Source organism: Osmerus mordax, chromosome 14 (assembly GCF_038355195.1).
Source record: "Osmerus mordax isolate fOsmMor3 chromosome 14, fOsmMor3.pri, whole genome shotgun sequence".
Taxonomy (NCBI): Eukaryota; Metazoa; Chordata; class Actinopteri; order Osmeriformes; family Osmeridae; genus Osmerus; species Osmerus mordax.
The window spans coordinates 1,251,598-1,275,218 of NC_090063.1; the positions used below are offsets into that span (position 1 = coordinate 1,251,598).

At 40.7% G+C, this 23,621-nt stretch overlaps 2 protein-coding genes across 2 annotated transcripts; both read left to right on the forward strand.

Moving 5' to 3' along the window:
- The first annotated feature begins 5,267 nt into the window (after positions 1-5,267).
- Positions 5,268-22,307, forward strand: LOC136956038 (prosaposin-like). Its single transcript, XM_067249850.1, has 12 exons — positions 5,268-5,403; positions 5,575-5,630; positions 6,256-6,330; positions 6,777-6,902; positions 7,037-7,156; positions 7,273-7,353; positions 7,437-7,623; positions 21,128-21,270; positions 21,352-21,432; positions 21,628-21,738; positions 21,824-21,892; positions 21,975-22,307. The coding sequence occupies exons 1-11, from the start codon at positions 5,268-5,270 to the stop codon at positions 21,857-21,859; spliced, it is 1,152 nt and encodes a 383-aa protein (XP_067105951.1). The 3' UTR covers positions 21,860-21,892; positions 21,975-22,307.
- Positions 9,871-19,606, forward strand: LOC136956274 (uncharacterized). Its single transcript, XM_067250168.1, has 2 exons — positions 9,871-10,459; positions 18,363-19,606. Exons 1-2 carry the CDS (start codon positions 9,871-9,873, stop codon positions 19,604-19,606), a joined length of 1,833 nt encoding a protein of 610 aa, XP_067106269.1.
- Positions 22,308-23,621: the final 1,314 nt, after the last annotated feature.

The window sequence follows — 23,621 nt, forward strand, 5'->3', positions numbered from 1 at the left end:
GGGGCTGGCCTAAAACAGCAAAGTCCCTACCAGAAGAGCTCAAACCTTACTTTGCCACGAGAAATGAACTGTCAATACAGGATGTGATCATTTACAGGGGCACTCACCGACGACTCGTGCCTGTTGCTTTAAGGAAGCAGCTGGTGGGCTTGGCACACGAGACACACCAGGGTGTTGTCCGCACCAAAGAGAGGCTGCGGGACTTATACTGTTGGCCCGGCATGGACATGTGTGTGCAGGAGACTATCCGTACATGTGGATCATGCCAGATCACTGACAAAAGTGCCAAGACGCATCCCGCCCCTCTCCAGCCCATCCCACTTCCAGATGCCCCGTGGCAGAAAGTGGGGATAGATATTGTGGGACCATTCGAGTCAGCAAACTGGCACTGTTCCTTCGCAGTGACGCTGACTGACTACTACACAAAGTGGCCAGAGGTCGCTTTCACTTCAACCATCACAACTGCGGCGATCACTACCTTCCTATCTACTGTGTTCTCCCGGTTTGGAAACCCTACAGAACTGGTGAGTGACAATGGAACTCAGTTCACCTCCAGCGAGGTTGCAGAGTACCTTGCAGCGAGAGACATTGAACACAGTAAAGTGTCTCTCTACTACCCACAAGCTAACGGAGCCGTAGAGCGCTGGAACCGCGTTCTCAAAGAAACACTGCTCTCTGCCGAGCAAGAGAAGAGGCCATGGAAGCCGTATGTACAAGATTTCTTGCTCACCTACTGTGCTACTCCACATGGCACCACCGGGGTGTCACCGCATGAACTCATGTGCAACCGACTGATGCGCACCAAAGTGAACATCGGCCCGGCACGCAAAACTGACCCACTGCCAGAGGAACAACTACGCAGTCGGGTCGCCGCCAAACAGAAGGCATCGAAAACGTACACTGATGTGAAAAGGGGAGCACAGGTTCCAAAGATCAAAGGAGGAAGCTTAGTCAGGGTAAGGAAACCTTTCCATGTGAAAAAGGGACTGTCTAAGTTTCAGAGACCTACCAGAGTGATACGCAAAGCTGGTTCAAGTGCCTTTGTGCTAGAGGATGGGCGTACATGGAACGCTACCCACCTCTCTCTGGTCCCTGAGAGTGAAACAGACAGGGGTGCAGACCCTGAACCTGTCGCTTGCCCTGCCCCTGCTCCCGTGACGGAGTCGGATCAACAACCAGTTGACGCTGGGGTCATGGACAGACCTATGAGAGTGAGAAGGGAGCCTGCTTGGCTTAAGGAGTATGAACACTAGTTCTGATGGACTGTGAGGGATGAGGAGAGAATAAGTTGAGATGTGAAAATAATACTGTTGACTACTGAAACAATACTGTTTATGTTGAACATTGCTGATTGTGATTTATATTAGGCTGTTGTAAGTGCCTTTGTTACTTTGATTAACATTTGAAATTTTACAGTTTCAAGAGAGATTCCCTGTTCAAGTCACAGTTATATTACAGTGAAGCTGTTGGTTATGGTTATTATGAATAACCTTTCTAATGTGAAGATTCGTGATGATGCTGAAAATAGAGCACTTATTATTTATTTAATATTGTACTGCTGGTGTCTGTGTAACGGGACATTGTACTTTTGTTTACAGGTAAGCTTCTAAAGAGAGGGGGAATACGTTGTGTATTCGGTCTATATTGTATAGCCTATTGTTCATTCATTACAATACCACCACGCCACCTAAGGGCGCTGTAGCCTATGTTATGTAATGCTGTGTGTAATGCCATTGGACTTGAATGAAGAAGTGAGATAAAGTATGGACGTTGAACATACGGTGCACGTTCCTGCCTCGTTCTTATTTTACAATAGTAACCTACAATACTAGTACAAGTGCTTACAGCTAGGGATAGAACACAGCCCTTTGAATTTTTCCATCCCTGCCCTTCAAACAGCCAGTCTGCCACTGTCCAGGCCCATCTGGACCTGTGGAGGCAGACTATGTTAATTGGAATTCTATCCATAGCCTAAATGTACACTACATTTAGGCTATAGGGCAGATGTCCATACACTACCAGGCATAATATTCATAATTGGATTTGAATTAAATGTGCATGTGTAATAGATCAAATGATATATTCTCATGCTACGCCATTTTAAATGAATGTTCTGCCAGGCAAAGTGTGCCACATTTTGGGTTACCTTCTGATCTGCGATGGAAGTCTGTACAAAAATACTTATTTCAGTTAATCCCCATTTTAGTAATGGTCACCTTTCCCTTTTATTTTAAAGATCAGCATTTAGCCTATCAGTTACGAAATGTGTTTGCCAAAGTCATTTTGAAGTAATTTATTAATTTTGTTCAAGTGTGTGAAGACAAAAATGTTTTTAGCCTACATCAAGTCCAAACCATGACCGTCTGCAGTGCTTTGAATTCATACATAGCCTACATTCAAATAACATTTTCACTTGCTGCCACGTTCTTTTTTTTGGCTATTATTCTCCACCTCCTGCTGAGAATATAGGCCAGTGAACGGTTTCAGACACCTCATCAAATTATGCTAATTATCAGTAAAGGCATTACTTATGTTAATAAGTAGTCTAGGTAGGCCTACAATTTACGCATTTAAACGGTCAGCAATGTTTTGACAAGTTGTCTCCCTCGCCGTGTTAACTGTGGCAATATTGCCCTTTTTGGGGATAACTCCAAAAGACTCAATCAATTTACGCTGCTGAAAATAACACCACTCTGATGGTTTACGCTCTGCTTTTTGCAACATAACTCTTTTTTTCGACAATTGCCTGATCTGGACTGCTTCTGTTCTCCGTGTGCGCACACAATCAAAGCTTATTGAGGTATAGCTTATATTTGCGTTGCTTGTTAGTGGAACGGAAAGTTAGTGGAACGCCTTGAGGCTTAAATCTAAATTGACATTTACCTAAGCATGGCTTTTTCGTGTAAGCGCGTTTTTTGTTAGAGACGTTGATGGAATACCCCCCTGGACTCCCCAGCATCCGACACCAGGATCCTCTTTGTGGACTTCAGCTCTGCCTTCAACACCATCATCCCCGCCCTGCTTCAGGACAAGCTCTCCCAGCTGAACGTGTCCGAATCCACCCGCAGGTGGATCACAGACTTCCTGTCTGACAGAAAGCAGTGCGTTAAACTGGAAACACACGTCTCTGACTCCCGCTCCATCAGCACCGGATCTGCTCAGGGCTGCGTCCTTTCCTCACTGCTCTTCTACCTGTACACCAACAGCTGCACCTCCAGTCAGCCATCCGTCAAACGCTTGAAGTTTGCGGTTGACACCACCCTCATTGGGCTCATCTCTGACGGGGATGAGTCTGATTACAGGTGGGAAGCTGACAACCTGGGGTGCGTTTCCTGAAAGCGTCGTAAGCCTAAATTGATCGTAGAATCCATCGTAGGACGAATCTTAGTTTTACGGGCCGTTCCTAAAGACATCGTAGCTAAAGTGTCTCTTGAAAATTCGTAAGTCTTGAAAGTGCATAGATTAGCCTACTCCTTACGAGCATGTTTGGGAAACGCACGTAAGAAATATCGATGGTTTCGTTTTTTGCTCGATCGTTGCTACGATCCATCGTTATCGGGAAACGCAGCCCTGGTGACCTGGTGCAGCCAGAACAACTTACAGCTCAATGCTCTTAAGACAGTGGAGATGGTTGTGGAAAGAACACAGCCCCACTCACCCCCATCACCCTGGGTGGCTCCCCAGTCAACACTGTGGAGTCCTTCCGCTTCCTGGGCACTATCCTCTCCCAGGACTTCAAATGGGAACTGAACATCAGCTCCCTCACCAAGAAAGCACAACAGAAGATGTACTTCCTACGGCAGCTGAAGAAATTCAACCTGCCAAAGACAATGATGGTGCACTTCTACACAGCCATCATTGAGTCCATCCTCACCTCCTCCATCACCATCTGGTACGCTGCTGCCACTGCCAAGGATAAGAGCTTAAGACTTACATGGTGCAGGTTTCTGTCACCATCTGGTTTTTGCCGTGCTCCATGAGCTAGCATGAATCACTTTAACTGTAGCCTTGGTAATGTGTTATAGTTTTAGCTTTGGCCACCACTGACTCAATTTGTCCAGCAATACTAATTGCTTTTTGCAATGTAAGGTCAGTTTCTAGCAGTGAATATTCCTGAATGCGTGGAGTGCATGTTTTCTCCAGTCTGATCTCTGATCATGTAATCCATCTGTGTCCCAAAATCACAGTTCACGAGTAGTAACTTTGACAGCTTTGATCGAGGATGTCTTAAAGTTGAACACCTACCACAAGGACAAATAGGTAAAAGGGTGATAGAATATAAAAAAACTGCACACAATCAGGAAACCATTTGTGAAGTGGAATTGAATACTCATTTATTATGAATATTGACAGGTCTGTTCTTCAAATTTTAAAAATAATTTTATGCTGTCCTTTTTAACCATCACTGACTGTCCCATTTTTACCTGAACATTTCATCGGAGTAAGGTAGGGCTTCTTGGGGTGTTTGAATGTACAAATCTTCTAAAGTATTTAACTTGCCATATGTTTTCCTTCATGGTAATATAGCAGAGATCCATAGGAATTTCAACAAAAATCAGTTTAGGTAAGAGTTTTGACCATTCTAGTGATTAGTGGAAAAACCAGAATTCCCCCTTGAGTAATGAACAATTTAAAAAATAATCAGTCTATGTAGTCTTCCGAGTTTTTGGTTCTCTTGGTAATGGCACATTCAGTTTCTGAAGGAAAATGTGCGCAAAGCATTCAATGCAGTCTCATAATGTTCATCAACCACTGTAACTGTGTTTTCACATAGTTATCAAACATGAAAGTCCATGCAGTAAATTTAATACACGGCTCACCCGGAGTTTCTAGAAATGCAGGAGGCGGTGAGAGAGAAAGTAGGGCCATCCAAGTTGCCAATATGTAATGATTTTAATCCGACATAAAACTTCAGGACTCGTGTAATCCTCTTCATCCTCTTAATTCATACACCGCGGCAAACTCAACTCTTGTTCGTGCCTTCTACATTTTTTACAAAGCGGCATCTAGCATTGCACATATTCTCAATACACAACACACAACTGATTCCATTCAAGGCATCTTCATAATTTTATCAATAGCTCACTCACTCTGTGCTAAGTAATTGCAGAAAATATAGTCAGACATCCTACCTCAAATGCAAACATAAACGTGTGTGGAGCCCTATTTTTCTGGAATGTATCAGTTCTGCAATGTTAAAGTGAAGTGAACACATTTCTAATCAAGCTGAGTGTTTTTTGTCAAGCTGTAGCTGGGGACGGCTTTCTATGACAGGCAGATACTGTATAAAAGTAGTCATACACCTACCCTGCACCTTAGATCTGTCTCACCAGGCACACAACCAACTCATCATGGCTTTCTTTAAGATCACTTTGCTTGTCTTCATTGCCCACCAGAGCTCTGGTGAGAACATTTTAGGATGTTTCAATCAACTGATTGGTACACACTAAGAACACTGTTTTATTCATTGTTATTTAATTGTATATTGATAGTATTCATTGATATATTATGGATTCAAGTTTAAATGTGGTGGAACAAGCAACGAAAATGTTCCCAATTGGCACTTTCTACCAGCTCTTGCCAGGGTTATTGATGCTGAAGGAAACAGAAATGTGTGGGACAACCTGACAGTAAGTGTCTTGTTCCTTGCTACTTACCTTACAGTAGTTGGTTAGTACTTCTTCCATTTACGGCAACTTATATTTTATTGTATATTTAATTCAATTCTAATCCCACTTAGTACTGCTAGTTTATGTACCCTTAGTATAGATAGTCCACATATTTAAATTTTAGGTCCCTATATGTTTATTGTATGCACCTTCCTGCCAAAGCAAATTCCTTGTCTGTGCAAACTTTCATGGCGAATAAATCCCATTCTGATTCTGATTCTGATGCAAACATTTTAATTGAATAGTGGATATGTTTTTATTTAACAAATGATGGAAACCAACAATACAGTCAAAAATATTAAAGGGCTTTCATATCCATGATATTAGTGTACAATTTGAGCTAGTACAAAGGCAAAATGTTTTGCCATTTAATGTCACTAAAAAGTTATAAGAACATACATTTCACTTCTCTTTTTTTGGAAAGGTGTGGGTTTAACTGAGTTATGTATAACCGTAGCCTTCCTCTTTCCCTGGTAGAATGGTTTGTTAATAGAAAAAAACACATGACTCTTAAAAACCTTTAGTTTTTTGTGCCTCAGTCTTGGTCCAACTCAACCATTTTTATCAGTGTCACTTATTTTTTCAGACAGGGGACACCTGCCAGGACTGTACCCAAATATTTGAACTTCTTCTTGATATGTTCTCCAACAGAGACATTCAGGTGAAAACAATTAAAGCTGCTAACACAAATTTCTCAGGCCTACTTATGATTTGTGATCACAGTCACATATGGATGCAGTGTTCAAGATAACTGTTGATATATGTATATCCCTTTTTAAGGTATGGGTAATCTCTTTTCAGATATCTGTAGTAAAAACATCTGTTCCTAAGACTTTTAATTTGTGAGAAGGTTGCTCTGTTTTTAGCTACTCCTGACATTACACTCTAGCTATCAGTTCCATATCGTTGAGGTGAGATAGGAAACACTTCCTGTTTTCTATCCCCGCGATTGGTTCGGGGCACCGAACCAATTGCAGGGCCCGGAATTCAAATAAAATAAATGTATTGCCAATCAAAGGGCCCCCTACACTATTTTTGTTTAGGGCCCCCAAAACCCTAGAGCCGGCCCTGCTCCAATCACATCGCTCTTGCCTCTTCTTCATGCAGGAAAAGATCAAAGAAAGTCTGGAGGAGCTGTGTGAACGTCTGCCAGGACCAGGAGCCTCTAAAATCTGCAAAAATCAGATTGACAAGAACCTTCCCATGGCAATTGCTTTCTTGACTTCCACTGTTGTATGTATTATTTCCCTTTTTATATTTAGCAGCAATAATTATTGATGTTTTTATACTTGTCATTGATCTAAATTGGGGGATGAACTAGAAGTGAATTGTGGAGTCAATCATTAAGTCCCTCCCCTACTCTACAGAAACCAGGTCAGGTTTGCAATATGTTGGGACTCTGTGGCACCCAGTCAGATATATCGCAACAGAACCTGCTGATAAGTCACATTCGAGAAGCTATGAGGGCAGCCATGATAGTTTCAGAGGTGAGGCATTAAGGCAGTAAGACTTGATACTGTTTCACACCCTCGGTGTTTCCTTGTCAGTCCTTGGCTCTCCCTCACTCCCTTTACCCTCCCCTCTACTGTGGTCGCTTTACCAGGTGCAATCTACTCAAGAGTGTACCTTCTGCATTTATATAGTAAAAACGGTTGAGCGCCTGCTGCCCAAAGAAAGAACTGAGGTAAGAAATACGCAAAATCACTTTATAGACACACATACACATTTCAACCTTTCTACTCTGCTCATCTCTTTCTTTCTTGGCAGAGTGCTGTGATTGACTTGCTCGGAAGAGTGTGTGGCATTCTTCCTGCCTCTGTCAAGGACCAGTGTGAGGGTCTGATTGAGAAATACGGTAAGAAGTTGCTGGACTTGCTCCTAAGCTATGCCACCCCTCAGGCCATCTGCTCCATCATCCACATGTGCAAGGGCCAGGAGACTCAGATGTTCGTGGGTGAGACACAACTTCTCAGTAGCCCACATTTACAGTCTTCCAATACTGATCAGTTTCATACATATATAGTAAGGCTGGGAATCTATTAAAAAATTTTTTTCGCACAATATGCTGTGAGTAATCGCAATTAATCACATTTTCTCCGAGTTTGTTATCATCATGTAAAACACTGAATTAAATCAATTAGCACATGTAGATTTTAAATAGAACATTTTATGACATCTCGTGAACTGTAAACATTCTCCCCTGGGAACTACAGAATAGTCATTCCCATCAAATATATGCAGCAACTTTATAAACAACAAAGTGTTTATGTGCACGTTGAATATTTAAAGTTTAAACCCTGAAGGTTATCAAAATTACTGGACAGGGCTCTACGCTAACTTTTTTTTGCTGGAGCACATGAGCCCCCAAGTGAAAAACTAGGGGCACAGACAAAGATTTAGGGCACAGTCAGTTTCTGTTTTTTAAAATTTTAAACATTGCATCATTATTAGACTAATGAATAAATTACACAAAAATGCCCGGAAACAGGATTGGTGACTTATTTATTCATTACATATTCATTTATTACTTTTTTTGTACTCATTGTAACATTGTTTCAAACTGATTGGCTTGGCCAAACTTTGTAGCATGGGAGTCTTGATCTTTTTCCAGCTGACAGCCAGTTTTCAGCACATTTAGTGGCATCAAACATTTCCAGGGAGGGCGCCTCTGTACTGATCCGAATGAGGTCCTCTGTGGTGGATGGGTTCAAACTACTCATTAATGGGAAATGTAGTTTTTATGTTGTATTCGGACCGGTGTTCATGTAGGGTCGAAACTGCGCTCTTGGTTTTTAGCATGGCTTGTGGTAGGACAGAAGGGGATTCAGTTGGGGGGTTCATTTTGTTGACGGAAGCATTGTTTAAGTTTCTATTGTTAAACTCGTGTTTATTTTGTTATGTGTCGGGTTGGACGTTAGTGTAGGGCTGTTTTGGCAGCCCCTTTGTCACTGGTCACCCAGACACTCGTCTGGGACAGTCGTTGAGTTGCATGAACGCTAAAATGACAATCACACCTTCATGACACACCTCTGGAAAGGTGGTCTCAACAGTTGAAGAGGAAGGTGGACCGAGGAAGACTCTGAAATTATCATTAAAAATTGTGTTCTTGTAAATATTGTTCTAAACAGCTTTTAATGTCATGTTTGATGTGATTTTGTTTCTTATTTTATGTATTACATTCTAGAAATAATTGTATTGCTGTAACATGTACATTTACAATGTTTACAGAGTTTGTGCTTGCAGCAGACCAACATGTGTTTAACATATTCCCTTGTCTTGCAAGGGCACCACTTGGTCTACTGCAGGCTTGATTAATGATCCAATTTGAATTTGTATGCGTTAGACATCTTTTCAGTTATATGACCGCTGTCCCCATTTTAGTCAGGTTTGGGTGTATATAGGAAGACGTTTTTACCACTAACTTTGAGTTCTGTTTACGATACAGCTCCGGTGCGTTAGGCGCCTAGTCTTCGTTGTGAATACCTTTGTTAACCATTGCTCTGAAGGTATGGTTTGTATTTGATGATATTTCATTATCATTGTATTGATTATCTTACTATTTAGATAATAAACTATTATTGTACATTTGAAGTTAGTTGTTCTCCTTGAAACGTATCTATCACGCTACGGCGGTGAAAACTTTGATCTAGTCTGGTTGATGCGGCTAATACTGATTATAAACATATACTTTTGAAGTAGTGTTGAGCATATTTGATAATATAGCAAAGCCATGTTAAATAGTCTACGCAGTGACGTCAGATTGGAACGTGTGTACCTGCGTGCACTACGATGCTGTTGAGAGCATGCACAAAATAAACGGTCAGTGTGAGTTCCTAGACCAAATAGAGATGGTAGTCTGTACTCTTTTCTCCTGTGAATATTAACTACTAGTAGGTACTGGCTAACCACATTGGTGACTGTAAAAACGATAGACTGCTGCAGAAATGTCTAACGCTACAGGTTATGGGCCCAGTCATTCAGGCCAAAGGAGGTTCAGACTTTAAAAGGACTACCTGATTCATACAAGCCATTCGTCGTGTACATCACTCAGACAAGTGACACTGTAACGTTCGGCGAGTTTAAAACCAAACTGCGAAGTTACGAGAGTACTGAAAAATATGGAAAGATTGACGTGAATGTTGAAGAAGACAACGTGATGAAGACTAGCGGGGCAACAAGGTCACGAGGAAGAGGAAAGAAAATGGACCTGGCTGATATCGAGTGTTACACGTGCGGTAAAAAGGGACACATGGCCAGGACATGTCCTGACGGATACCAGGTGAGAAGAGAGGAACGAAAATGGGGCACACCACAGCGGGGAAGGGGACCTAGCCGAGGACGAGGCCGTGACCATGTGAAGAAAGCTGATGGAGAAACGGAGGCAGAGCCTACATCTTTCTGTTTCAGGATGAGTGACTGTCCTACACAAAGAGGAAACAAGAAAGGTCTCATGGTCGACTGCGGCGCTACAACACACATGATCAACGACGCCACAAAGTTCAAAACAGTTGACAAGAGCTTCAGACCCGAGGACCACATGATCGAGCTTGCTGACGGATCCAAGGTGAGCGGGATGGCGAAGATGAGGGGAGACGCCGAAGTCTACTTGCTGGACAGCGAGGGACAACAGGTGAAAACGAGGCTCAAGCAAGCACTCTACATCCCATCGTTTCCACAAAACATCTTTTCAGTCAAAGCAGCGACAGCCAACGGAGCTGAGGTCCGCTTCAAGGACGGTAATGACTGGCTGGTCCACAAGGATGGTACCATGTTCAAAATGGACGTGTATGGTAGGCTGTATTACCTTAGCACTGTAGAGGATGAAAATGTTGATGAAGTGTATGGTTGTCATGACATTCAAACGTGGCATAGGATACTTGGTCATTGCAATTTTGATGATGTTGCAAAATTAGAAAAGGTGGTTGAAGGGATGTCTATAAAAGGGAAACATGACAAGTCCAATCAAAACTTCAGGGAAACCAGAAACTAGTGTTAGAAGTCAGAGAACTATCCATATTCTTCCAACAGATTTATCTACCCCTGTTTTATCTGTTAATACCCCACAGATGAAACTGGCCCTTCTAAATGTTAGATCACTAAATAACAAAACATTTCTAGTTAATGATCTGGTCAAAGAAAACAACTTAGACTGCATCTGTCTAACAGAAACCTGGCTAAACAATGACACGGCAACAGCAACTTTGATAGAAGCGTGTCCGCCTGATTACAGCTTTCACCAAGTTTCAAGGACATCAAAAAAAGGTGGAGGAGTCGCAGCTATTTTCTCCTCTAAACTGTTGTTCAAAATCACTGAGCTAGGTGAATTCACATCATATGAATATCTTGCTATAGAGCTCAAAACCGAATCAATACTTTTTGTTATTATATATCGGCCACCCAAGCACTCGCCAATATTCATACAAGAATTCTCTGAACTATTATCATTATGTGTGACTAGATATGACAAAGTAGTTTTAAACGGAGACTTAAATATCCAAGTAAATAAAAAAGCAGACCCAAGAACTATTGAGCTCTTAAATCTCCTTGACAGTTTCAATCTAACTCAACACATAACAGACCCAACACACCGGCACGGAAACACACTAGATCTAGTGATAACAACTGGACTAAATATCAATAATATTTCAATAACTGATCTACCCCTCTCAGACCATCATTATATACTTTTTAATGTGGAAATTATCCTAACAAAAAGCAAAAAAGAATTCTTAGTCCATAGAAGATATTTAGACGATACAGCTATGATGACATTTTCTGAACAATTTGCTCTATATGAGCCGACTAACCATGATTGCTCTCTGAATGAAATGGTAGAGAACCTCAATGATGCACTATTATCTGTGTTAGACTCTGTTGCACCACTGAAAACCAAAAACAAGTGCACAAGCAGAACCTCCCCATGGCTGAGAAATAAAAATGTTAGTGAAACGAAAAGAAAATGCCGTGCAGCAGAGAGAAAATGGAGGAAAACAAAGATCACTATCCACTACAATATCTACAAAGATACACTAACCACCTATAACAAAACCATCCGTCTAGCAAGGAGAGAATATTTCTCCAACATTATTACAGAAAATGCCAGAAATTCCAGGGTTCTTTTCTCCACCATTGACCAGCTGCTAAACACTGTCCCTGCCCCACCTCCATCCTCAGCAGTTAAATGTGAAGAGCTTGCTTTGTCCTTCAACAACAAAATAACTTTGATCAGAGCGAGTATTATTAATAGTGGGGTCGAAACTCCAGTAGATTCTGCAACATAACCATGAGCACATTTACCTGTATCACACTTAGTGAGCTTTCCAAAATTGTCAGCGAATCTAACTCCACAACCTCAGATATTGATCCTATACCCACAACATTCTTTAAGCGAGTGTTTGATAGTGTCTCAGGTCCGGTGCTAGAGATTATAAACACATCCCTTAGAACTGGCGTCTTCCCAGATGCCTTCAAAACAGCTGTTGTAAAGCCCCTATTAAAGAAACCCAAATTGGATAACAGTGTACTTGCAAATTACAGACCAATATCAAACCTTCCGTTTATTAGTAAAGTACTGGAAATGATCGTTTTAGTCCAATAAAATTATTTTCTTGAAGAAAATAACATCCTGGAAGTCTCGCAGTCAGGTTTCAGGAAATATCACAGTACTGAAACTGCTCTCACCAAAATAATTAGCGACCTCAGACTAAACTCTGATGCAAATTATCCTGTTAGATCTCAGTGCAGCATTTGATACAATTGATCACAACATCCTAATCAATAGACTGGAAAAGCTTATTGGGTTCACGGATAGTGTATTGACCTGGCTGAAATCATATATCACAGGAAGGAAGTTTTATGTTAGTTTAGGTGACTCATGTTTCTTGAGTTTAGGTCCAAGAAACATGAGAACTGCTACGGGGTTGCTCAAGGAAGCTGCTTAGGTCCATTACTTTTTTCTCTTTATATGTTACCACTCTGCGACATAATCAGAGAACATAACATAGATTTCCATAGCTATGCGGATGACACACAACTATATATATCCACTGAACCCAACGATGCAACGGCCATCAATTCCATTACCAACTGCCTGTTGGCAATAAACAAATGGATGAATGATAACTTTCTTAAATTAAATGAAGACAAAACCGAAGTCCTACTATGTGGCCCCAAATCCAAAAGAGAGATGCTTATTAAGAATCTTGGAGGCTTAACCCCCTGTCTTAAACCAGAGGTGACGAGTCTCGGTGTAATCCTGGACTCAGATTTGAATTTCAACTCTCACATTAATAAAGTGACCAAAACAGCTTTCTTTCACCTGAGGAATATAGCAAAGGTACGACCATTCATAAACCAAAATGATGCAGAGAAGTTAATTCATGCTTTTATATCCAGCCGGCTGGACTACTGTAACGCACTTTTCACTGGTCTTCCCAAGAAAACCACTGAAAGACTACAGCTCATTCAAAATTCTGCAGCTAGATTATTAACCAAAACTAAAAGGAGAGAACACATTAGTCCTGTCCTAGCTACTTTACACTGGCTCCCTGTTACCTTCAGAATTGACTTTAAGGTCCTTTTCCTCACATTCAAAGCTCTACATGGACAAGGACCTAGCTACATTGCTAACTCCTTTATAAACTACACACTAGCTAGAACACTGCGATCATCAAATGCAGGCCTATTAGAAGTCACCAGAAGCAGTCATAAGAAGATTGGTGATTCGGCCTTTGTCAATTACGCCCCAAAACTATGGAACAATTTACCCATAAATATTAGGGAAGCAAACACTCTAGACCTTTTTAAAAGACAGCTTAAAACCTACCTTTTTACCGAAGCTGTGGAAGAAATTGGGATTTCCTGTGTGCTTACATTAATCACTAATCAATATAACTAGTCATTGGATACTAGTTAGTATGTTCTCATGTAAGCTTGCTATTAATAAGAGTAGATTGTGTCTATGTGTCAGGGTTAATAGATGTTCGTGATCAGGAGAAAGTACTGGGTAAACGTCCTTTGTCATGACTACAAGGAAAAAGGAGACCCTCCCGTTTTCTTCAGAACGAAGAGCTTGCTGTGGCCTGCTCAAGGACACTCAGACAGTAAACAGCCACCATCAAAATAATAATAATCAAGAATAGGGGAGGCAGAGAGCTCCTCTTCTTTTTCAAGTAAGACACAGAGCTACTAGGTTAGCTAGGTCAACAGTACACAGTACCCAAATCAATGAGATGATAGTGGTAGTTTCTAGGATTCCTGTGGACACAACTGTCAGTTAGCTCTTATGGGTGGATAGATGGATCTTTGAAAGATGAACATGTATTTCTTTCAACTATGTAAAAGATAAAGAACACTTGGCCTAGCAATCCCATACACATCCCCCAGCAGTGGAATGCAGAGATTTTAGCGACCGCAGATGTGGCCTTGCTAGAAGCTGGGCCTGAGCTACTGTGGTCCACACACACTAATCATATTGGGCGCATTAAGAATGCTACCAAAGTTGTTATTATCATTGATTGTAGTACAACTCTTGAGAACCGTACCTCAGTATGCTAGTAATAGAGAAGTAGGGAAAGGTATTGTCCCAGTTATTGATGCTTTGTTGAAACAAGGAGTCATAGGTAGATTTAAGGTCAATTTGATCCTTTAAGGCTAATAAAATACTTGGAAGTTTATTATGGGTTTATAAGCAGGTAATGCCTGTGTTACTTGTAAAAAATAAAATAAAAAATAAAATAAAATAAAAAATAATATAGTAGAATCTTGGTTTAGTAAATTTGGGTCATTATTTGACTTGATTTTACTTTGTCTAGGTCAGAGTTGGCGAATTCTGATAGCGTACAAGAACTCTGGCCACGTGAAGTATTGAAAGAAATATGTAAAAATCTGTATTCTTGATCTGAGGCAAAGGATCTGTTGACAGAGAATACGGTCCATACTCTTGACCTGGGAGGGGTCTGTTAACAGAGTGTATGGTTTTATATATACAGCCAGGGGTGAACCAAATGTATATGTTGTATATGTTGTATATGATGCATGTTTAAAGTTTTTTTTTTTCTCTTTTGAACAAGAGATCTTGTTGGGTTTTTATTTTTTTGTTTGAATTGTAACGGTATTAAGTGTTGTTTTGAGTTTTCTTAAAGACCAAGCACCTGTAGGTGGGCGGTCATAATGTATTAGGGTCAAAGGCTTCATGCGAGAGACCGACTTTTAAGGGTAAAGATGATTTGAGCGCCCGGAAGGCGAGGATAGTTTGGCTTGAAAAGGCCATATATGTAGTTCACTAGCGAGTTATATTGTAGGGTTTTTTTCTTCAATAGTGCTATGTGACCGTGTTACAGTGCTCTATGATCTTGTGACTGTTTCTAAAAGTGCTGTGTGATTCTTTCTGCAGTAAATCAATAGAGTTGGCTTCATACCGTTAGGAGATTTGTTACAGATAGCCTACATTGTAACTCAGTATGGGTAATTCAGCTTCCACTACGAGAACGATAGAGACGTTGTTACCTGCGAACAGTCCAGCCAGATATATGTTTGAGCTACATGGAATTCAAGCAGTGTCAAGCATTGAGAAATGGCATGCGTGGACAAATCATGACCCGACACATTGTTTTCCGTTGGAGGGAACGTTTGACGTAAAAATATTAGAGAGTCTAAAAGCGGTTTTGAAAGACAAGGAAACAACTCGGAAGTGTAAACAAATTGTCAGCTGGCCAATGTTTATGATATGGTTAACTGAAGCTACGAGACGGCGTGGCGTTGGCTATCTTGAGAAAATACGGTCAGATCAAGCTAAAACTGATTCTGATAGAGAAGCTAGGAGTGAGCTGGAGCGTCTTGAGAAACAGAGACAAGATGCACAGAAAAGTGAGCTAGAACGTTTTGAGCAAGACAAACGAGAGGCTGCTAGAATTGAACTAGAGCAGTTTGAGAGACAGAGCGTCCAGGAGTCATGGTTAAAACGTGATCAGATTGTTGCTATAGCTGTGGCTATGCAGAGGAGAGCCAGAGATAGGGAAAATGCAGTGTTAGTGGAAGCAGCTGGTCAGGTGCAACCAGCACAGAACCTACAAGAGAAGGTTGAGGTTCATACCACAGAAAATATGATTGGTGAAGTTAGTCAGGAAGGCCTAAGAACAGAAGAAGCACTACTGCTTATGAGGTTGAGGAAAGGGTTCAGGTCAATCAAGCAGAGAGCCCCAACCATGAAAGGCCTGTAACTATCAGTTGAACCCCCAGGTATCAATGAACCCTATTTGTGCATATCCACGTCCTGATGTATAACAGCCTATGTACCTTGTCGCCCATGGTCAGTGACTGAGCTGAGGGAGCTAGGAAAGGGATTTCATGACATGAGAGGACTCAGCAACATTTCTAAGAGATTTGCAAATAGTTATCAATGCCATACATACTTTTATTGGTTGAGGAAAGGGTTAGAGGTTGCACCCCAGCCCGGTGTGTTGAGAAATAGATTCCTGATGGTGTTTAATGGCAGTAATACCGAAGGGGTGTTGCTTGACTGGAGCAAAGTGTATGATTGCAAACAGAGAAAAGATGAGGATCCTACAGTTTATCTGGAAAGACTTACTAGGATTTTTGAAAAACATTCTGGTTTTACAGCAGCTGCATCCCCATGCCACTTTGTTATGTGTTCATATGTGGATTGCTTCCTGAACTCCAGGTAGAAGTTAAGAAACAGGTTCTACATTGGGAGAACAAAACTGTTGATATGATTATGGATTATGTCAAACATAATTGTACATTGATGCTGGAGAATGCAGAAAAGAAAGTTGAGAAATTAATGACATTGCAAATGAATGTCTTACAGAAAGAAAATAATATGTTTAAAGGAAATCCCAATTTCTTCCACAAAGCATTTAAGTAATTTTATCTCAAAAGTGTTTTCCTACTTTTAAAGTTGTTTTTTCTCTTGAACAGAGATCTTATTGGGATTTTTATTTTTGTTTGAATTGTTTATCACTTGTATTATTGTTTTTATTGATTTTATGTAAAGCACCTTGAGCTACAATTCTTGTATGAAATGTGCTATATAAATAAAGTCTTACTTACTTACTTACTTACTTACCAGAAATGTGAAGAAAGCCTACTACAGCTGGAGGGGTATAGTGATGCTGATTGGGCAGCCGATAGGGATGATAGGAGGAGCACAAGTGGATACTGTTTCAGCTTAACTGAGAATGGTCCAGTTATATCGTGGAAGAGTAGGAAACAGCCAACGGTGGCATTATCCACCTGCGAAGCTGAGTATATGGCACTAGCAGCAACTACTCAAGAGAGTATGTACCTTGTACAACTACTTAGAGGAATTGATAGTAGTAACCAGCATGTACCAGTCAAGATATATGAGGACAACCAGGGGGCGATAGCTTTATCTAAGAACCCAGTATGCAGGCAGAGAAGCAAACACATAGATATAAAGTATCACTTTGTACGGTCTGCACACGCGAAAGGGAAAATATCTATAGAATACTGTCCTACTGCAAACATGGTAGCTGATGTACTTACCAAGCCAGTGACAAAGGCTAAGTTTGAGAGTTTCAAAGGGTATTTGTTCGGAGAGTAATGTGAACTGTCAGATGTAAATGTTTTGAAGTCTTTAGAACACTGCCAGTATGCCAAATGTTTTATTTTGGAGTTATGTATTTTTGGTTTTTATCTACCACTATAGAAAGCTATACACATGTCTTTGAGTGGGAGTGTTGAGCATATTTGATAATATAGAAAAGCCATGTTAAATAGTCTACGCAGTGACGTCAGATTGGAACGTGTGTGCACTAGGATGCTGTTGAGAGCATGCACAAAATAAACGGTCAGTGTGAGTTCCTAGTGTCTAACGCTACAAGTAGGTTTTAACTTTGGTTGTTCACAATGTGTGCTTCATGTTTTGGCTACTCGCAATGTTTTGTGGCTATCTCGTTGTTATGATCAGTGACCTATGCACTTTGTAAAGCTCTCTCTTGGAAGTCGCTTTGGATAAAAGCGTCTGCTAAATGAATAAATGTAAATGTAACTTAAGGCCTCTGAGTCACTCTCTGAAGTGTGGGAGATGGGTATGGAGATCTTTCAAAGGGCCATTCACAGCTACATCACTTCCAATTTTACCCAGACAGATAGTCACATGGCCCCCTGGAGTAGAACCAGGACTAAATTGTACAACACAAATTTGCTGTAAGTCAGGCTCCACCCATCCTCCTACCCAGAGCTCTATAGGACACATACAGTGCCAGTAAATGATATGGTGTTTAATCACACCACTTGGTTTAAAATAACCATTGAAAAAGATGCCACCATAGGCAAATTGGACACTATGTATTCGCAAAATAACAATGGCTCAGATCCTAAGAAGTGTTACAACACCCCAGATCTCAGCCAAGCCATGTACAAGTGTACACACATAGAACCATATAATAGAACACATTTTGGATACACGTCCTTCTTGTTTGACCTTTCTTCCCCAGCAGAAGACTTCACAGAACCCAAACCCTTTGTTTGGACAAAACGACGAGAAGGTATATACTGTGTTGGTTTGTGCGCCACAAGTCCTACACTTTGGACAAATTTAAAACATTTTACTTGGTCACCTACAGTGTTTTAACTTATCTACATGTGGTTACCACAAGCCAACACAGTGCCCTAAAACCTATCCTGTCCCCAAGGGGGGGCTTATTAAAGGGAACATCAACAAGACCCTTTTGCATGATGTTTCTTATAACATTTCTAATGTTTTATCTGCATATTTGTCACACTGCACCCCACACAACACTACATTTGCATGGCTTAAGTCACGTATTGATGACCTAGTATCTGATTACAAGGACAGGCTAGCTGTCCAGTCCCCAGCTTCACAAACACGCTCTAAGCGTGACTTATTTGCTGATGTAACAGGTCTTTTTGGCACTGGTAATTCTTTAGCCAACACCTATCAGATAACTAGACAATCACAATACAGCACATGGCTTGCGAATCAAATTGCCACAGGTTTCCAACATATCACAAGTGGCAGTGATAACATAATTAAGGCAGTTAGCTCCGAAGCCAAGGCTCTATTAACGCTTAGTCATATGATGTTTAATCAGACACACAATCTAGAGTCTGAATTAGCATGTAGAAGTTATGCTCAGGATTTGTATGTTGCTGCACGTCAGGAGATTCTTGATCTTAGACTTCGCAAAACTCCTCGTCATGCTTTAACTGACCTTGTTTCCTTGTTAGACCTGAACAGGTGGTTCAACTCCACCAACATGAAAAATATCCATTACGCTGAGTTATTGTCCACTATAATGATGTATGACAATAATGAATGTGAAGGTTTTATTGTTTTTTATGTGACTTTTCCATTTATACACCCCAACCAAGTTTTTCCAAATTCCACTACCATACGCTCCCTGGGCGTCATTGTTAAAGACCAAATTATTAAGTGGGACCCTATTACCGGCTATATGACTGTTAAGAGAAATGACGATTTATTTACCACTCGTTCTTGCTGTCATGAGACTTCAAGTTATGTTATTTGTACATGTAACACATTACAGCCTGTGTCCTTTAATGACACAAAATTGATCAATGTTAATTCACTTCATGGTTATTCTGATGCTATTCAAGTGTCTCACACACAGTGGTGCGTGGTCAGTGAAATGACTTCCTTCTCATACGGAGGTCTAACCTGCCCAGCTAACCACACCTTCTGCCTGGAGGTGAGGGAAGACACAGGGATGACTCAGCAAGCCTACACCTGGTGGGACTGGGTGTTCCGTGGGTGTGTCATCGCCAGCCTCCTCATTTTAGCTGTCACCCTGTTCCAGTGTTGCTATTACAAGCATCTCATCAATTCTCTCCGAACAGCCATGGTCACTACTTTAATTCCTGTTCCCCTGAACCTTTCTGTGTTCCATGGGAACAAAAGGGGGAAACTGTAGGGCTGTTTTGGCAGCCCCTTTGTCACTGGTCACCCAGACACTCGTCTGGGACAGTCGTTGAGTTGCATGAACGCTAAAATGACAATCACACCTTCATGACACACCTCTGGAAAGGTGGTCTCAACAGTTGAAGAGGAAGGTGGACCGAGGAAGACTCTGAAATTATCATTAAAAATTGTGTTCTTGTAAATATTGTTCTAAACAGCTTTTAATGTCATGTTTGATGTGATTTTGTTTCTTATTTTATGTATTACATTCTAGAAATAATTGTATTGCTGTAACATGTACATTTACAATGTTTACAGAGTTTGTGCTTGCAGCAGACCAACATGTGTTTAACATATTCCCTTGTCTTGCAAGGGCACCACTTGGTCTACTGCAGGCTTGATTAATGATCCAATTTGAATTTGTATGCGTTAGACATCTTTTCAGTTATATGACCGCTGTCCCCATTTTAGTCAGGTTTGGGTGTATATAGGAAGACGTTTTTACCACTAACTTTGAGTTCTGTTTACGATACAGCTCCGGTGCGTTAGGCGCCTAGTCTTCGTTGTGAATACCTTTGTTAACCATTGCTCTGAAGGTATGGTTTGTATTTGATGATATTTCATTATCATTGTATTGATTATCTTACTATTTAGATAATAAACTATTATTGTGCATTTGAAGTTAGTTGTTCTCCTTGAAACGTATCTATCACGCTACGGCGGTGAAAACTTTGATCTAGTCTGGTTGATGCGGCTAATACTGATTATAACCATCGACTTTTGAAGTAGGTTTTAACTTAAGGCCTCTGAGTCACTTACGGTGGATCTCCACGCTCCGAAGGAATTTACCGGAGCCTCTGAGTGATTGGTTTACATACTAGGTCTACTATGGTTAAATCCATATTATAGTAATGATAAACGACTGATTAGTGAACACACATACTTTAGGGTCGATGCTCTGATCAAGCAGACGATTTTTACCTACGCCAGAGTTTCATGTCATTAACTGTTTAGCGCTCAAGGTTACAGGTAACGCACTTGTGCACATTTCTAAAATGGTCAGATATTAACGAGTCAATTATCTCCCTGAACATCTAACCACAATTGAATTGGGTTTCCCAAGTCGGGGACAAACACCAACCGTCTCCGGCCTTACGAGATCTTCCCCAACCTACATTAGTTTGCTTAGTTCTATTGTTCACACTGAATGGGAAGGTTAGCTAGCTAGATCGCTAGCCAGGCTGTTACAGCACAGGACAGATTCAGTAGGCTATTGCAGGACGCAGCCTGTGAGGTTTATCCTAGTCACGATTATAAGTAGTTGAAATTATGGTTTGAGCATTTTCGGGTTCCATAGACGCAAAAATGGTCTTGGGTTAATTGCGCTAAATTATTTTTTACGCGTTAAACATTTCAAATGAATTGCTAAGATTAACACGTTAACTTTCCCAGCCCTAATATATAGTATTAAGCCTGAACCAACATCTCATCATAATTGTTTGATTGTTCTTGTAACCCCATCTTTCTCTGACAGAGAGCGGTCTTGTCTCTGACTGCGACTCTTGTGTGATCCTGGCTGTTCTGAGTCGCCTTAACTTGGGTTCCAATGCCACAGAGATACAGACATCATCTTACCTAAGCTCTGTTTGCCAGCTGCACCCCAACATCCTTCCTAAGGTTTGACGCGTCACTCCGAGCCAAAGAAAGTTAAAGGAAGGAAGGATGTGATTTAAACTCAGCTATTGTCTCTCTTTACAGTGTGACAGCTTTACCAAGTACCATGGGGAACAACTGAAGGGGTTTTTGGGTAAAAAGGGTCCTCCCCTTGATGTGTGTGGGGTATGTCACGTTTGAATAATTTACTGTCCATTCCATGTCTACAGACTTTAAAATGTGGTGGTAGCTGTGGAAGAAAAGGGGAGTGGGGGGGGGGGGGGTCATAGTTTGTTTGTCTGTGTGAAGGGGTGTAAGAGCTGAGAAGGGCAAGATATTGTTGGTTGGTGATCCTAACTTGATTTTGCTGTTGCTTCCCAGAAAGTGGGCCTGTGTGGAGGAATGGGCGGGCCAGCAGGGCAAGAAGGAAACCCCTGCACCGTGGGTAGCAGCTACACGTGCAGATGTCTGAAGACTGCTCTGGAATGTGGGGTAAAGACAACAGTGGTTTTAATTACGTAGTATAATACCTAAATGACTTAACGGTCTGACTGTACTTTTTTGTCGTTTTTTGTAGACAGTGCCCTTTTGCCAGGAACATATTTGGGAATAGAGATTTTGCTCAATACCCCTCTCAAATGGAATGGTAGGTGGAATGTATTAGGAAACTAACATATATAGACATTACAAATGGCTAAGAAATAATCTTCAAACTTTTTTTCTTCAAGAGAGCCTGAGGTATTTGCTACCACTGATGACCCTCATTTCAACATCCAATTGCAAATATGACCCAGTAGAAATTTCTCAAACTATGTTTGTCTGTCAGATAGTATGATCTGCACACATTGGAGTTAGCTGATTGCATTGTCACTGTTTTTGTTTGCCTCTGTGCCTTTTTTGAAACTTTCAGAATAGGGCTATGATTGTTTTTCATCAGATTTCTTTCTAGTACATTCTAGACATATACTGTACTTTGAGTGTTGTTTTAGCATAAACATTTTGATTTATGCATTTAGATATAGAACAATTTGATCACCAGCTCTTTCAATAAACAAATTATGCACAACTGCTTATTTTCTTAGTCACTTGGATTATTTGTTTCCAGAGAAGCGGACACTCATTAATCAATCATTTCAATACAAACCACGCTGAGCCGTCAGTCGACATCATTTACTCCTTTTAGAGACAATAAACTTAGATTTCTTCCAACACTACTATCACCCATCACACCATTTTTATTCAAACAAATGTGTTTGCAGAGCAGAAATGGTATTATTCCTCCAGAGATGGAACTTCAGAGACAGAGATCATGGTTTTATGACTTACAGTTGAACATAGGTGAGAGGATGGGAAAAGAAGAAGGGCAAAGGAGTGGACAAACCAATAGAAAAGACACTCCACTAATTTAGTAACTAGAATGACTGACAAAACCAAATTTGATTAAAAAAATATATAAAAATGAAGCCTTCCATACAAACCTACAGAGAAGCACATAAACAAGGTTGGTTTCTCTGTACAACACCAGCCATACTTTGCCTTTATCTGCATGATCTTGAGGATATAATAAAAAACTGATTTTTTTTAATCATGGGAGATCAAGTCCAAGTCATTTCAGCTATTCTTGTTGCACAAGTTTGATTTCAAATATTAAATTATTTTAACATGTGCCCAGTGCCCAGGATCAAATAGGTCACACACATTCCTGGAATTATAGAGTTTTGACCATTCTAGTGATTAGTGGAAAAACCAGAATTCCTCCTTGAGTAATGAACAATTTAAAAAATAATCAGTCTATGTAGTCTTCCGAGTTTTTGGTTTTCTTGGTAATCTACCATAAAGTGTCCCAAATTACCTGAGTTCACTCTATTTCTCTCTACGACCACATTCATTTTCTGAAGGAAAATGTGCGCAAAGCATTCAATGCAGTCTCATAATGTTCATCAACCACTGTGAGTGCTGTCCCTCAGTGCCTAAACAATGTATGATCAAAGCACATTTTCTCTTTTAGGGTAGATCCTCTTCAGATAGTGCCATCACATAGTTATCAAACCAGTCCATGTAGTAAGTCCATGCAGTAAATTTAATATACGGCTCACCCGGAATTTCTAGAAATGCAGGAGGCGGTGAGAGAGAAAGTAGGGCCATCCAAGTTGCCAATATGTAATGCATTTAATCCAACATAAAACTTCAGGACTCGTGCAATCCTCTTCATCCTCTTAATTCATACACCGCGGCAAACTCAACTCTTGCTCGTGCCTTCTAAATTTTTTTACAAAGCGGCATCTAGCATTTGCACATATTCTCAATACACAACACACAACTGATTCCATTCAAGGCATCTTCATCATTTTATCAATAGCTCACTCACTCTATGC

Bases quoted from the DNA above. Each gene is read 5' to 3' on its own strand.
- LOC136956038 (XM_067249850.1), top strand. From the start codon at position 5,268: ATGACAGGCAGATACTGTATAAAAGTAGTCATACACCTACCCTGCACC. The intron at 5,404-5,574 runs GTGAGAACATTT...ACTTTCTACCAG, and splicing joins CATTGCCCACCAGAGCTCTG to CTCTTGCCAGGGTTATTGAT. The intron at 6,903-7,036 runs GTATGTATTATT...CCTACTCTACAG, and splicing joins CTTTCTTGACTTCCACTGTT to AAACCAGGTCAGGTTTGCAA.
- LOC136956274 (XM_067250168.1), top strand. From the start codon at position 9,871: ATGGACCTGGCTGATATCGAGTGTTACACGTGCGGTAAAAAGGGACAC. The intron at 10,460-18,362 runs GTAGGCTGTATT...GGCTTATTAAAG, and splicing joins GTTCAAAATGGACGTGTATG to GGAACATCAACAAGACCCTT.